This window comes from Hippoglossus hippoglossus, chromosome 22 (genome assembly GCF_009819705.1).
Source record: "Hippoglossus hippoglossus isolate fHipHip1 chromosome 22, fHipHip1.pri, whole genome shotgun sequence".
Taxonomy (NCBI): domain Eukaryota; kingdom Metazoa; phylum Chordata; class Actinopteri; order Pleuronectiformes; family Pleuronectidae; genus Hippoglossus; species Hippoglossus hippoglossus.
In genome coordinates, this window is record NC_047172.1 from 4,712,690 (window position 1) to 4,726,910 (window position 14,221).

Sequence of the window (14,221 nt, forward strand, 5' to 3'; positions counted from 1 at the left end):
AAGTCGATATGGGAGAGTATCTGCGAGAAAGTAAATCCTGTGGGTAAAACAAAAAGAACAACCGATGAAATTAGGAGAAGATGGCGAGACATTGGAAGAAGAACAAAAGAAAAAATAGCTCATAATAAAACCATGGCAAATAAAACAGGTGGGGGGGGGGGGGGGGGGCCAGTGGAAGAGATGCCTCTGACCAGTGTGCAACAAATTTTTGCGGGTGAAATCAGGTTTGCTAACGTTTTTACACGTGCAAACCTCGAGTAGATCAGGCCCTAAGTTTTTTCACATTTTCTTGCTCCTGATTTGTTTATCAAAAGAACTGCTGACACCACGCTGTCCCTTACACTTCCTTTATCCGTTCTCCTGTTTCCTCCACAGATCAAGATGCTTGAAGCCGTGAAGGTTCTTGATCCAGTGAAAAACAACCTGGTTCATTTCATTGAGACGTTCCAGGACAAAGGTCAAACATGTCTTGTGTTTGAACGGCTGGATGTGGACCTTTACTGCCTGGTTTGGCAACAACAGAGGCCAATGACACTCCGTGAGATCCGGCCGATAGCGTACCAGGTAACAACCAGCCGACTGAGAAAAGACTTGCTGAAGTAACATAATTGTATTTCTTCTTGATCTGTCAAAGCCTGCTCTCTGCTCAGTGGTATCTATAACTAACATTTGACATTGTTTCCTTTGTCTCTGCAGTTGCTTAAAGCCTTGAATGCGCTGAAAAGCATTGGAGTGGTTCACTCAGATGTTAAACCCGACAACGTAATGCTGGTTAACCATCAGAAAGAGCCCTACAGAGTCAAACTGATTGATTTTGGCGTGTCCTTCATATCTTCGCTGGGCACTCTCAGGATGACATTTCAGCCTTTGGGCTACCGGTAAGTTTAATGTGGAAAACTCATTGTTTAACACGTGTGTTATTGTTGTAAATGATCCACCAGACATTGTCCTAATATTCACATGATGAATTTAACAATGTACTCAACAGCTCTTGAGATTCTTCTGTGTTCACACAGTGCACCTGAAGTCAGCCTGGGCCTCCCCTTCTCTGAGGCCATCGACATGTGGAGTCTCGGCTGCCTGCTTCTCTTTTTGTATATAAACAACCACCCATTCGCCAGCTGCGAGTACCAGACAGTGAGAAACCAAATATATGTTCATTTAAATACAAAGATAGTTGCATTCAGACACGTGTCCAACAACAGGGGACTTGATGTAGGATGTGATTCTTTGTGTTCTCTCTCCAGATGAAAGCACTGGTTGACATGTTGGGAATGCCGGCTGACCACCTCCTCAGTGCTGGGAGGTACACGCACTACTACTTCAAGAAGGACGAGCACTGGTTCGACCCAGGATGGTGGATTAAGGTATTTTAACCATGTTCCAATATTTTATCTCCCAATGAGACAGCAGCTGTTGTCTGATGTGTAACTCATTAATGAGGAAGAATCTGACCAACATGTGTGGTTCCTGTAGACCCCCCTTGAATACCACATCAGCACTGGCATTGAGCCCAAGAAAGACCGAGGCGTTTTTAAAACCCTCCAGGACCTGATAACAGTAAGTCGGCCATTTCAGTACTGACGAAATAATACATGCTAAGCGTCTCTGTTGAGGGACAGGAAGCAGTTCAACTAATCTCTCGTCTACTGTGTTTTAAATCCAGCTCTACCCAGTGACGCAGGGCTACGTAGAGCTCACAGACAGGAGAGCTTTCATCAGCCTCATCAAAGGCCTCCTGGTGATGGACCCAGACATAAGGCTCACCCCAAAGATCGCACTGTCGCACCCCTTCCTCACGACCGTCCATCTGATGGAGGACAAGGACAGCCCATAGTAAGTAACTGAGTTTCGGTTTCAGTACAGATATTGAATCAATACAAAAAAGTGTTTACTGATTAAGTGACGTATTGTTGTGTTTTATTCAGTTTTGCAGATGCTCAGTTTATAATGCGGGAGTTGGGATTGGACAAGGACAATCAGGAGTCTTCATCAGACGATGCGGCTCAGGAGGAAGAGGCCTCCGCCGTCTCTTCTTCATGTGGCGAAAGCTTAGCTGTGTCTCACTCCTGTGACAGCGACAAAGACACACGCTACAAGTGGGTTGATACGTCAGCATCGGAGGTGTCAGCCATCCCCAGCTGCCGACATGAGGACGCTCCGGCTGAGGAGACATTGGTCAATGTGAGGAGTCGACCTATCAAAGCGGAAAGCTGATGGGAGACGGCCAATGAAAAGCGTCCCAAAGTTCTTTGGCAGAATTGTGAGGAGAATGTTTGGAAGAAAATGAACATAACTGAAGGACAATGTGAACAGGCCAAGTGCGACCCCCCCCATTGACATTGAGATCCTCATCAGAGGTTAAACACTGAGGGGGACAGAGTATTTGGCGTCCGGGCCCCGAGGCTCTGGAACAACCTGCCTGAGGAGATCAGGTCAGCTGACTCAGTGAACTCTTATAAGTCTCTTCTTAAAAACACACTTTTATCGGAGATCCTTTCCTGAGTCTTAACTTTCTTTATAACTGCCTTTATACGTGTATTTATACACTCGTTTATTTTACCTGCTTTCTTCTAACCTGCTGCCTTTGTGAAGCACTTCGTAACATATGTTTTGAAAAGTGCTCTGTAAATAAAATATTTAATGAATCCCAGTTTGGACTGTATGGGCTTCCTCCCACAGCCCAGTAACATGCAGATTGGAGTTAGGTTAATTGGAGACTCTTAATTGTCTGTATGTAGAATAGATAAAGGATGAATGTATAGATGAATGGATGGATTTTAGTTTCTATTAATATCCTTAAATATATATAATCTATCTAGAATAATAATCTAGACTTTCTCATGTTATAGCAGTTAATCCTTTATTTGGACTTAAAACTTAAAGAAGTCAGCAACATTGTGCACAAGCAGCAGCGTTGTGGACTCACACATTCGCTACAAAACAACAACACATGCATACACTCATACACATTCATTCCTCTCTTTGAAGTTGCTGGGGTTCAAACACAAACCGCCTCTCATGAATAATAATCAGACAACTGGAGGCAAAGTCTAAACTCTGTCCTCATCGCTGCCCTCGGCCTCCTATAAATAACGCTCATATTTGCTCAATGAATCTGTGTCAGTAGATCATTAAGCTTCCGAAGGCCAGCAGAGCGGCAGGAGACGGATACAGCTCGGCTTCAACCTCTTCACACCGCACCTTACGTCTCCACGTCTCCACCACGACAAGCTTTTATCATGAAAGGAGATGGGGGGGGGTTGAAGATGCCGGCTGAGGCTTTCCTCCGACGCTGCCAAAACACAGGAATGCCATTACATGTTAGGTGGAGGGAAAACAGAGCGAGAGGAGGAGAGAGAGCGTTTCAGATTTTTATCTTTAAAGAAAAATCAAGGTTGGAATTCTACCTTTGTATTTTCTAATTGGCTCCGAGGGAGGAACTATGCAAAATATCAAAGTCAATATGACTTCAAATGTGAGCACATGAAAACTGCGGATGAAGAAAAAAGAGAAATTTAGACGAGCTAAACAGCTTGAGTTGAAATAAACTGTAATAAACTTTTTAACACCTGATGTTCCACTCAAATGCTAACGAGACGCTTCAACAGAGCAAAGGACAAGCATGACATGCATCCACAATGAACTGAAGGAAAAGATGAAAACATCAGCCGCAGTTTCTCTATTGTCCTCCTGTGATCAGTGTAAACAACCTGCGATTGTGTGTCGGTGTGTTTGTGTGTGTGTGTGTGTGTGTTTGTGTGTGAGGGAGAGAGATAATTTTAATTTTTAATTTGCACAGCAGGATAATAATGAGCACAAGCAGAAATTGTGTGGGCTTCAAAAGCATCATCCAGAGGGACGTGAAAAATAAAAGACGTCACTAAATGAAACTGAATACACAAAAAGAGAAATAGCGACAAAAATTACAACAACACTGGATCAGATGAAGGAACTAGCTTTGACCCTTTAGATGTACAACGCCAACAAGTCATACTTTTAGCTTATGAGACATTTGTGTGCGAGGTTTGGTCATAATTAGCGTATGAATTCTTGAATTAATGCCAAAAATGAGCTTTTGAGGTCCCAGTGACCTTTGACGTTGGACCACAGAATTCTAATCAGTTAAGTCAAGTTAGAGTTCGGGTGTCGACCAGAGTTTAAATCTGTTTTTTTAACTGGTTTCAGAGGAAAGAGGAGTTTGCGGGTTGAATTAAGGACCATATTTTGCCAGCTGACACCTGCAGTGATGCGTTTTCATAGCAAGAAATAAAAGTTAAACGAGAATTAATGCCTTTCGGTTGTCTGCCTCTGTCAACATTTGCAGTTTCAACCCCTCTAGGTGTTGCTGACCTACTGTCTTCACAATAATATGAGGTCATATTGACTAATGAAATCTAGTCAGTTAATCTGTGAGCCTAAGTGAGCGTTTGTGCCTGATTTGAAAGGATTCTCTCGATGTGATCTTAAGATAAGGTGGTCACAGGGAAGCGAAGGTCGCAGTGACCTTGAATTTTGAGCTTCAACCACCAAATTCTCATAAGTTCATCTTTGAGTCCAATCGAGTTTTTGTACCAAATTTGAAAAGATAACCCGGAGGTGTTTCTGGAATATCAAGTTCACAAGGCAAATAAATGTCACAGTGACCTTCACCTTTGACCCTCGGCCCTTGAAATCTAATCAGATCCTCCTTGAGTTTAATTGAACGTATGAGCCAAATATGAAGAAATCCCCTTAAGGCGCTTTTGAGATATCGCGTTCACAAGAATAAGTATAATACTTCCAGCCACTGGTTGTCTCAAACGTTGAGGCACAGGAAGAGCGACAGAGAACAGACAGAAGAAAAAAGGAAATGGAGAAACAGAACCGATTAGAAGAAGTCAAGTTAAAGGCAAAGCGATAAAGATGACAGGTGAATTAGACGGGGGAGGCCCCGTTCTACCAAATATCTCCTGAGACCAGGAACGTTTAGACCCCGAGGATCCCGACCGTCTCTCCTCCACTGCAGCTCAACCATGAAATCCCCCCCCCCCACACGCCTCCTCCCTCCCGGCCCCTGTCGACCCGAACGTTACTCTGACAGCTCAATAATTGACTGCTTATCTTTTATTAATAGAGGGAGCCATTAGGCCTCAGAGCCGTGTCTGGGGTTCCGTCTCGGAGACAAAGCACCGCCGGGCGTCTCATCAGACACCTCCTCCTTTCGTGTTGTCTTCGTTTTGGCATCTGCACAATGCACCGCTGTACCGTGACCTCTTAATTAGTCTTATACACAACAGAGGTGTCTCCAGTGTCACTGTGGTGTTAGCATGTTACCCACGATGCTTACATCACAGAGCAACAGAAGATGAACTGGTTCTTTCCACAACATCGTCCTGAAATGTCTATTTTGGGAGAACAAGACGCTTTAATCTGAGTTTTGAAGACCGCAGGTGCTGAGAGACGCCTTCAAAGGGACTAAAGGAATCAAACCATCTCAAATTGTCTTCTCGTGATCAAAAGTTAAATATCTCGTTATCTCAAAAATAACAAATCTGATGCTTCTCAGAGCCAAACTTGATTGATTCGGTGACGGTGCCTCAGTTCGACAGAACAAGGACAGAGGAAAAGAAATCCATTGATCACAGGATCAAATTTGACTTTAATCAATCTGTAAACAGACGGAAAGACAAGATTCAAAGAGGTCAGACAAAGTACGGAGGGTCAGAGAGGACAGAAACAAAGACGATTATATATTCATTATATCATAAGAGATTATAAAACAATTATTTTGTACAATGGGAAAAACAACTGTTTATTTAGTTTCTTTAAATGTTATTGACTCAATGCATTGACTGTTTATGACATGACTGCTCCTCCAATGTAAAGCCAAAGCCTCTCGATCGCCCCCTGGTGGCTGGCTGCACTACAGGTCTATAAACCCCACCTCCTCCATGTTGATAAATGGAACATGGACCAAACTAAAAAGTCAAAATACATGTTAATATTTAGTTTGTCTCAAATATGTTATCTGTCATTTCAAGTCATTCTCATCACACAGAAATTATGTCACAAGATATTTTGCCTAAATTTCTGGACAGTGGGAGGAAGTGGAAACACATCGTCTATCTTTGTTTACAGTCAGTGACTCAATGGAGAATAAAACAAGCATATTACCATGATTTAAATACGTTTGTAGTAATGTATAAGAACATTAGGGGATAAAAAATAAGTAGTATTACTCATGTTATACAGGTGCTGAGTGTGACTGAACACTGAAGAACACACACTGGAGAGATTTGACCTCAGAACACTCATCAACCTTCAAAGACGTGTGTCAACTCATCGGGAATCGTTCCATTTCCTCAGAGTCAACCTGCAACTGCTCTCCACAAAAACCACCAACTTCATCCCATTAAATCTCCAGATGGAGGCATCTTGTTTACTGGTGTGTGTGTCACAGACGTTACACATCCAATGACTTGGACAGACTCGAGGCACACACAAACTCTAGCATCTCAAAGCTTTTGTGTAAGTTTGTTTGTCTTATAACTAGAGAATTATCTTGAAATCTTCCGGTTCAGTGAATAAAAGAAGCTCCTCTGTTTTGTGAATTGCAACAAAAACAGAATCAATCCCCTAAAACTTTTTGTTTTGTTCTGCAATAAAATGGGAAAAATGTCACTTCTTAATCCTTGTTTACTTTTCTGGCTTTTTAATATCTAATATCTAAAAATATCCTCGTTCATATCCTCGGATGAAAAGACTTCATTCGACACAGACAGCAAAGTGTTCTCTTCACTCAGTGAAACACTAATAACAAGCTGTTAAACACGGACATCCACACAGAGAGAGCCTCGTAATCAAATCTCCTCAACTCTGCCAGATATTCTCCACCACAGAGTCAGAGGAAGGAAAACAGTGGAGTAGCTGTGACGTCAGCTACGTTCACTACACCAGAAGGAGATATATCTTTCTTTTTTTTTAAATCTATAATGAATGAAATCCATCAAAAATGCAGAACAGGGAGATATGAATTCTATCTCCTCTATCAGCTCAGAGTGAGAGTGACCTAGAAGCAATTAAAACCATGATCAAACCAGTTTATCTCCGGGGAGTGTGTGTGTGTGTGTGTGTGTGTGTGTGTGTGTGTGTGTGTGTGTGTGTGTGTGTGTGTGTGTGTGTGTGTGTGTGTGGTTAAAGCAGCTGACGCAGAACAGGGGAGAGCAGAGAAACATCAAGTATTCAGCTGAGAGCCAAGTCATTGTTTTATGTCTCACAGCCAAAGTGCGGAGAATCTAATCCACTAAAAAGAGCACAAAATGATGCGTGGCCTTTCGAGAGCCCTGGGGGGGCCGCAGCAGAAACCGGAATACAAATGAGAGCTTTGTACGCAGCGATCCGCATCGCGCTGCCCCGGCTCTGCTCCACCCGTGACGCCGGACACCCACAGTCACCATCCCTGGACTGGAAAGGAGCTTCCTTTACAGCTGGTCGGTGAAGTAAGACGCTCACGTGAAATATTCAAAATGTCGAATGAAAATACAGATGAACATTTGCATATGTTTGTTCCTGAAATACTGGTTGATTCAGTGGGTTGATATAACTGGTAGGAAACATTTTTGCATCTCTTCCAAAGTATTGGAATAAAACTTCTCCCGAAGTCTCCTCTCTGTAAACACAAGATGTGGAACCTGGCTGCAGAGCTTTGCTCCCATTCAGCCAAGAGTGAGTCCAACACTGGGGCTGGGAGGCCTGGCTCTGGGGGTTGGGTTCAGAGGACTATAAAGAAAACTCTATTAAATATTGGTGTATCAGCACCGGCTACTACAGTTTATTGTCATACTGCTACTTAGTCTTTCGGATTTTGGCGGATATAAAGCCCCGGGTATGATTTGAGCCGTTAGAAGCTAACTTAATACAAGAAAAGATGAGAAGAGGGAGAAGGTTAGGGTTAGGAAAACATATCAGGGATAGGTTAAATTAGGACTTGTAAATGGTTAGGTTATGGTGAAATAAAACAAATATAAACTGGTACCAATATGAATAAGTTGGAGTTGGGGTTAGTTGTCCAGATTTAAAGTGTTGGACAGTGTTTTCCACATTAAACTCTGAAAACCATTTCTTCTTACATCATGCTTTGTGCAGAGTCATGTTCAAGAAGAGGAGCTTTATCCAAACTGCCAACAAGAAGGAAGCTTGCTACCATTTTAAATATCATCGTATGCTATGTTTGGCATCAGGACGGTCAGTACATTTTTGAAAAGCTGCAACACAATGACAGCGCTGACTCTCCCACAACTTTCATTGTGAGCTGTGAGAAATGTCGACTCAAGGTGGATTAAACCAACAGCCGACACTTCAGGCCCCATTACACCCGGAGCCGAAGTGTCCCAGATAACGATTTTCAAACCAGTCGAGAGTTTGTCAAGAGGACATATAATTGCGACAACAAATAAATTGGCCCGGCTCTTTTGTCACAGTGTGTAAATGAACTACAGTCACAGGAGAGGAGCCACATCAGTGCTAATCTCTGGGTTGTTGGTTGAAGAGCACTTCAGCAGGATCAGTTATTGGTGCTGCGGCAGCTCTCTGTGGTGAAGAGCAGCTGAAAGTGGACTGATGTGGCTGAGAGAGTCATATTTAACCACCTCGACATACAGCTGCTGATGACTGATGCTCCATTAAAGGTCTTTACGAACTTGATGTGAGTCTGAATGTATGTTAGACAGATTTAAAACCCACTTTAAAAAGGAATAGTCCAAAGAAATCATACGTAAAACCAAATATTCAACAAGGTTAATCATAACACACAAAGTTCTCACATCTCAACAGGACTTAATTTTGCATCTTAAGGAGTAAAATGTGTTTTTAAACATTTCAATTTTTATATTATTTATTGTTTGTGTCTCTGTGTCGTAACTTTTTTAAAACTCCATTGTATTATCTTGCACAATGACGATAAAAACTTTCAACAGAAGCATTAAACAATACAGCTTTTTGGGGAATTCAGGCTAAAGGCAACAGCATCCATCTCTCCTACTGGTTTTCAGAGGAATGTTCCTTCAAAATCTCCAGTAAAAGGCAGAATGACGGCAGTGGAAAGGTTTTGCAGAATTGCACCTGCTTCATTTTACGACACACGAGGAACCACAGGTATGAATGTTGAACCATCTCTGCACAACCACCTCCAACGCTCCACTTTTACGTCCGTTGTTGGAACAGAGTATTTCTTTTATAAGATCACACACCAGACAGCTTCAGAGAGCGAAGCCTGTCTGTTCTCTAAGCTGTGACCGAACCTTTTAATATCCACTGTCTGCCAAAAACAAATATGGATTAAAGAGACAGCGAAGCTCTATTTTACAGACGGGTCAGACACAACACGTCCCTTCCTCCTCGACTAGATTTGTATAAACTGGGCCCTGACGGTATTATACGCAGTAAATGAATGTGAGGTTTCTCTGAATCGTCAAAGTCACTTATTTTCATCAGCCTGTCCTCGGCAGCTTCAGTCGATGTCTGTGCTGCAGCAGATTAGATCAGCTGGGCCACGCTGCCGCGGCCCGCTCAGCATCCGGGACGCCTGAGTGGTTTTGTTTACCGGCTCGTAAACGTGACTGGCCACCAACGCTCATTTCCCCCAGTCACACATGGGCAGAGATGACTGGTTTTTGGTTCGTTCAGTTTGTGTCGATCTGACCATCAAAACTTCAGGGAGGAGTCCGGTGGAAACGCGGCAGAGGTCGAATGACTCAGCCACACGGGAGCAGGACGCCAGACGTGGCACAACAGCCCTTCTTAATTACAACAATATGTTCAACCTTCTCAGCTCTCCTGCCCACCGCAAGTTTTCTAAAAAGGATCCTGACCTACATTTCTCCTCCATGCTCTGAATTCAGAAAAGTTCTTTGAGCCTCAGCGAAAAAAGGGGAACTGAAATAGCAACTCCCCGTTTCTACACCGGAGGCAAAGAGGCCTGCAGGGGCCTCGTGTAATCAACCAAAACTACAAGGAGGAAAAGGTTTATTGAGCAGAGAGAGGAAGAAATGATCAAGGAAGGCACAACATGAATAATCAGCGGCTAAGCCTGGATCTACAGGATGTGTTTGGCACTAGCAAAGTAGAAAGTAACACAAGTTGCTGTGGAAAACAGTGACTCATGCATTACAAGGATTTCCCTGGAAGTCACAGTTTGGACAAACAATGAGACGTTGACTCCATGGTTAAGTAATAACTCCACTCGGTCTGCAGGTCTGAATATTCAATATGAGACTGAGGGAGCACATCAAGATGTCGCATATTATTAATAATGTCTTATAAACGTCTTGAAATGTAAATTTTTGTCAGACTTCCTTCGCCCCCAAAAAACAGCAGCTGTGGAAAAAGTGTGTGTAATTAATTCTACGTGAATATGTTTGTGTGTTTTGTGACAGTAAAGATTAATGTGGCATTTCGGGAAATGATCTCGAGACTCGAGAGGACAAGAGAAGAAAAGACAAGATCAGGTAAGATAATGAGATAATGAACGAGTAAAGAAATATAATATAAACACAAGTAATATAAACAGTATTGCACATACGATATTGAAATTGCACAGATAGACCTCTCATATGAATATTAACCAAAAGTAATATTTCTATCAGTTAAAATCTCTAGTTAATGGAAAAACAGCACTAAATATTGAATATTCCCCTCCACTGCTAACACACCGTTATTATTCCGGAGCAGAGACGTTTTCCCTTTGTGGTTCAGCAGCTGCCTCGATAAAATCTCATCTACATCTGCCACAAAGTTTGGACACATCTCTCTCTCTCTCTCCTTTTCGGTCTTTTCAGCTTGTTAGCCTCATTTTTTTTTTCTGCATTATCCCCAAAGCTGCCGGAACATGGGACAGAGCACACGAGGCCCTGGATGACCTGTGTAATCACACGGCTATTTTCATATGAATCTGAGCTTCATTCAGAAATAAGGTCACGTCTGCAGCCAACAGTCACCGGGAACACAGTTTTACACAGAGACACTCAATTAGCAGAATGGAGACGGAAGTGAGATTTTTGGATTTGGGATAAAAAAAAAAACGAGTTGGACATTATCATAACTAAAGAGAACATAATCCGCAGTTATGTAAGGGGGGGGGGGATAATGGTGATAAAAGCAATGAGCAGAGCTTAATGACTATTTTAAATGGCACTGAAGATAAGCATCAGAGATCCTTCCGAAACTTTATAAATAATTAATAATAAAAAAATAATCTGAAGGGTCAAATTCAACTTTTTACCTTTTGAGACAACTTGATGACAACTGTAATTTTTTGGGGAAATCAGTGAAAAAGTTGAAGAAAGTGACACAAAATTCCTGGATCCACCAAAAAATCAACACCCCAATTTAATGTCTTCTTCTCAGACTCATTCCACCAAGTTTCATTTAAATCCGTTCAGTTGCAAAATTTCGAGAAATGCAATGCAATATGTAATCATTGCATTTCTCGATATCCTCTGTTTGCAACCCTGTTACACTGGACATAAAATAAACTATTTTCTTGTGTTTATATTCTATCTTTGCTCATTTATCACTTTCACAGCGTGTCCAATTTTACTATCCCCTTCGTAACACCTCAAATCTCCCCATAGTGGAACTAATAAAGGATTATCTCATCTTATCTCATCTTATTTTAGCATTATGACGTCATTATGGCCTAATGTGATGACGAATGACTGGTGAATCCAAACAAGCTGTAGATCATGTCTCTAAGTTCTTGCATGACGACACTATATGATGCCCCCCCTCTATCTTCATTCCTACATATATCTATCATGGATCTAGGATATATCTAGGATATCGAAAAATTTATTTTTGAACTAAGCAAGACTTCATTTTGAGAATTCTCTGTCATATGGTTTCATGTCATGTGAAGGGGAATAACTTTCTGATCTATACAAGCTTTAGATTGTCTTTCTAGCCCTTTTACTTGTGGAGATATCAAGGAATATCTCTGTTGACCTCGACCTTGACCTCTGACCAATCAGCTGCAAAGTGTCAATAATCTGGAGACATCCTCCAAAGTAACATTTCCAACGGGTTTGAAAGTGATCGCCCTGCTTCGACCACGCCGACACGCAGGGTGATGAAGACGGGGGGTTGACAGTTGTGTAACAAGCTTGTAAATGAAGCTTAAGTGAAGATTAATTTTGTCAAACTGGCTGAAGTTGTTTTCAGCGATGCAGCAATCATCATCATTTGTTCTCATCGCGCGTGTCGGGTGGAGCCTGATGCCGTCTGGTCTGATCTCCATCTCTCGGAGGTCTAGTTAGACTAAAGGACGTTTCGCTCGAGGACTAAACACCGACACTCGACACTCTGACACTTCACCACAGGTCGGTTCATCTCTGCTGCATCAGAGCGGCGCCGAACAACAAAAGTCTCTCTCCATATCTCCGGCAGCCCCGCGTGCTCGTCCCGTCTTCCAATTAGCATGAATTTAATTTGTGGAGCGTGTGCTGATAAAATGTCAGCGCAGTGGACGCTTGTAGGAAATTGCACAGTGACACAGATTTAGCTCCCGAGCCCCGAGGTGTAAAACTCCTCAAACACAAAAGCTGCGTCTCATTTTTCAGCAGTTATTTCTCACTCTGTGATAATATGAAACTAAATATACGACTACATCCTTGACACTACACATTCAGGCTGTTTACAGTAATCTGGTGTTTATGTCTACACTTAATCAGTCGTATAATATCCGTCATTCTTTTGACTGGAGCCTGTCACAGCCTTGTCCCTGCTGGCAGTTCAAGTGCATCAGTTAAATTCAATAAAAACAAACCCATACTGTGCATGTCGCATTATTTTTTCAATATTTCAGGACACACACTGTCATAACGCAGCGTTTTCCAGGCCCCTGATCTCATTCTGCAGAGGGTCAGTGGATTCCAGCTGAAGAGATATTATCAACACGGGTTCCTTAAAATCAAATATTGTCTGTGGGGAAATAAGAGAAGAACACAGAAAGCAGGCGGTCAGGCATGACACCAGGCACCGAGGCATGAGGAAAGTCAGCTGGAGGCAACATCGATCGGCCGGCAGAGTCACAGAGCATCTCAAGTGTGTGTGCGTGCGTGTGCGTGTGTGTGTTGGAGAGAGGAGGCGACCGCCCTTTCCTGTCCTGCCCCGTCTGTCCTACAGAACGTGCTGCCTCAGCAAGATGGAGCCGGATATCTTACATAAGGAGCTACAACTTCACATTCAGGGAACAAGACAGGGATTCTCTTGAGAGGGAAATCTGTATGAAACATGTTTATGAGCTGGTTTTTTCACCAGTTTTTATTCAACTTCGTCAGAAAAGAAAGAAGGAGTGGCCTGAATATCTAATGATGGTAAGATAATAATTGGAGCAACCTAGATATTTAATTGATAAACACAAGGATGAATCTGAAAAACTGAGACTGAGACTCTCAAAAACATGATGAAGAAATCTCCCGGGGCCTGAGCAGAGCAGAACGATCCATTATCATCTGACACATTCATTTTTTATTATGTCTAAATGGTGTAAAAAAGCTCTATGAATGATTCTTTAATCATCAGTCCAACTCTTTAGTCTTCAAACATCTGAATAAAATAGGATGGATTTAGTATGAAATTCTATACAGACGTTCATGGTCCCCAGAGCATGAACCCGACTGACTTTGACTATTCCCAGACTTTTGAGTCACCAGAGGTGAAACCATGTTCACGTATTCATTAAATTCCTAATTATCTTCTGAATGACACAAAATGTAAGGTACAGTAATGGACATTTGTGAATGGATTCGCAGAAAATTTGGTGTTAGATGTTCATGGATCCCAGAGTATCAAGCTGAATTACTCTGTTGTCTTTTTGTGTTGTAAGTTCTTTCTCGTATTCAGTAAAATATCTCAACATCTGGAGGATGGACCAGCACAACATTTGCTCCAGACGTTCATGGTTCCAAGATGATGGACCCTAATGACTTTGCTGATCCAGCAATTTTTTGGTGCCACGATGAATAGTTAAAACATTGGTGATCCCTTTAATCTTCTTCTGGAGCCATCGCCAGGACTACATGTTGTTGATGTTGTTTATTAACAAAACAATAATAATGTTAGCGTGCTGCACGATGATCTAAGTTGTTGAACATTGCGACATTGCATGTTAGCATCATAACATTTTCTGCATGCTAACATTAGCATCAAAGCACCACCGAGTGCAGTGTCCCAGATGCTGGCA

At 42.2% G+C, this 14,221-nt stretch overlaps 2 protein-coding genes across 6 annotated transcripts in view; one reads left to right on the plus strand and one right to left on the minus strand.

Moving 5' to 3' along the window:
- pacs2 (phosphofurin acidic cluster sorting protein 2) overlaps window positions 1-14,221 on the minus strand; it is a 53,089-nt gene that overhangs the window by 34,217 nt on the left and 4,651 nt on the right. The gene's annotated exons all lie outside the window — the stretch shown is intronic.
- On the plus strand, window positions 304-1,430 carry LOC117756685 (homeodomain-interacting protein kinase 1-like). Its single transcript, XM_034577367.1, has 4 exons — window positions 304-564; window positions 784-878; window positions 1,017-1,137; window positions 1,248-1,430. Exons 1-4 carry the CDS (start codon window positions 382-384, stop codon window positions 1,374-1,376), a joined length of 528 nt encoding a protein of 175 aa, XP_034433258.1. The 5' UTR covers window positions 304-381; the 3' UTR covers window positions 1,377-1,430.

Coding starts and splice junctions, on each gene's coding strand:
- LOC117756685 (XM_034577367.1), top strand. CDS start 382: ATGCTTGAAGCCGTGAAGGTTCTTGATCCAGTGAAAAACAACCTGGTT. Junction 565..783: donor TCCGGCCGATAGCGTACCAG/GTAACAACCAGC, acceptor GTTAACCATCAG/AAAGAGCCCTACAGAGTCAA. Junction 879..1,016: donor TTTCAGCCTTTGGGCTACCG/GTAAGTTTAATG, acceptor GTGTTCACACAG/TGCACCTGAAGTCAGCCTGG.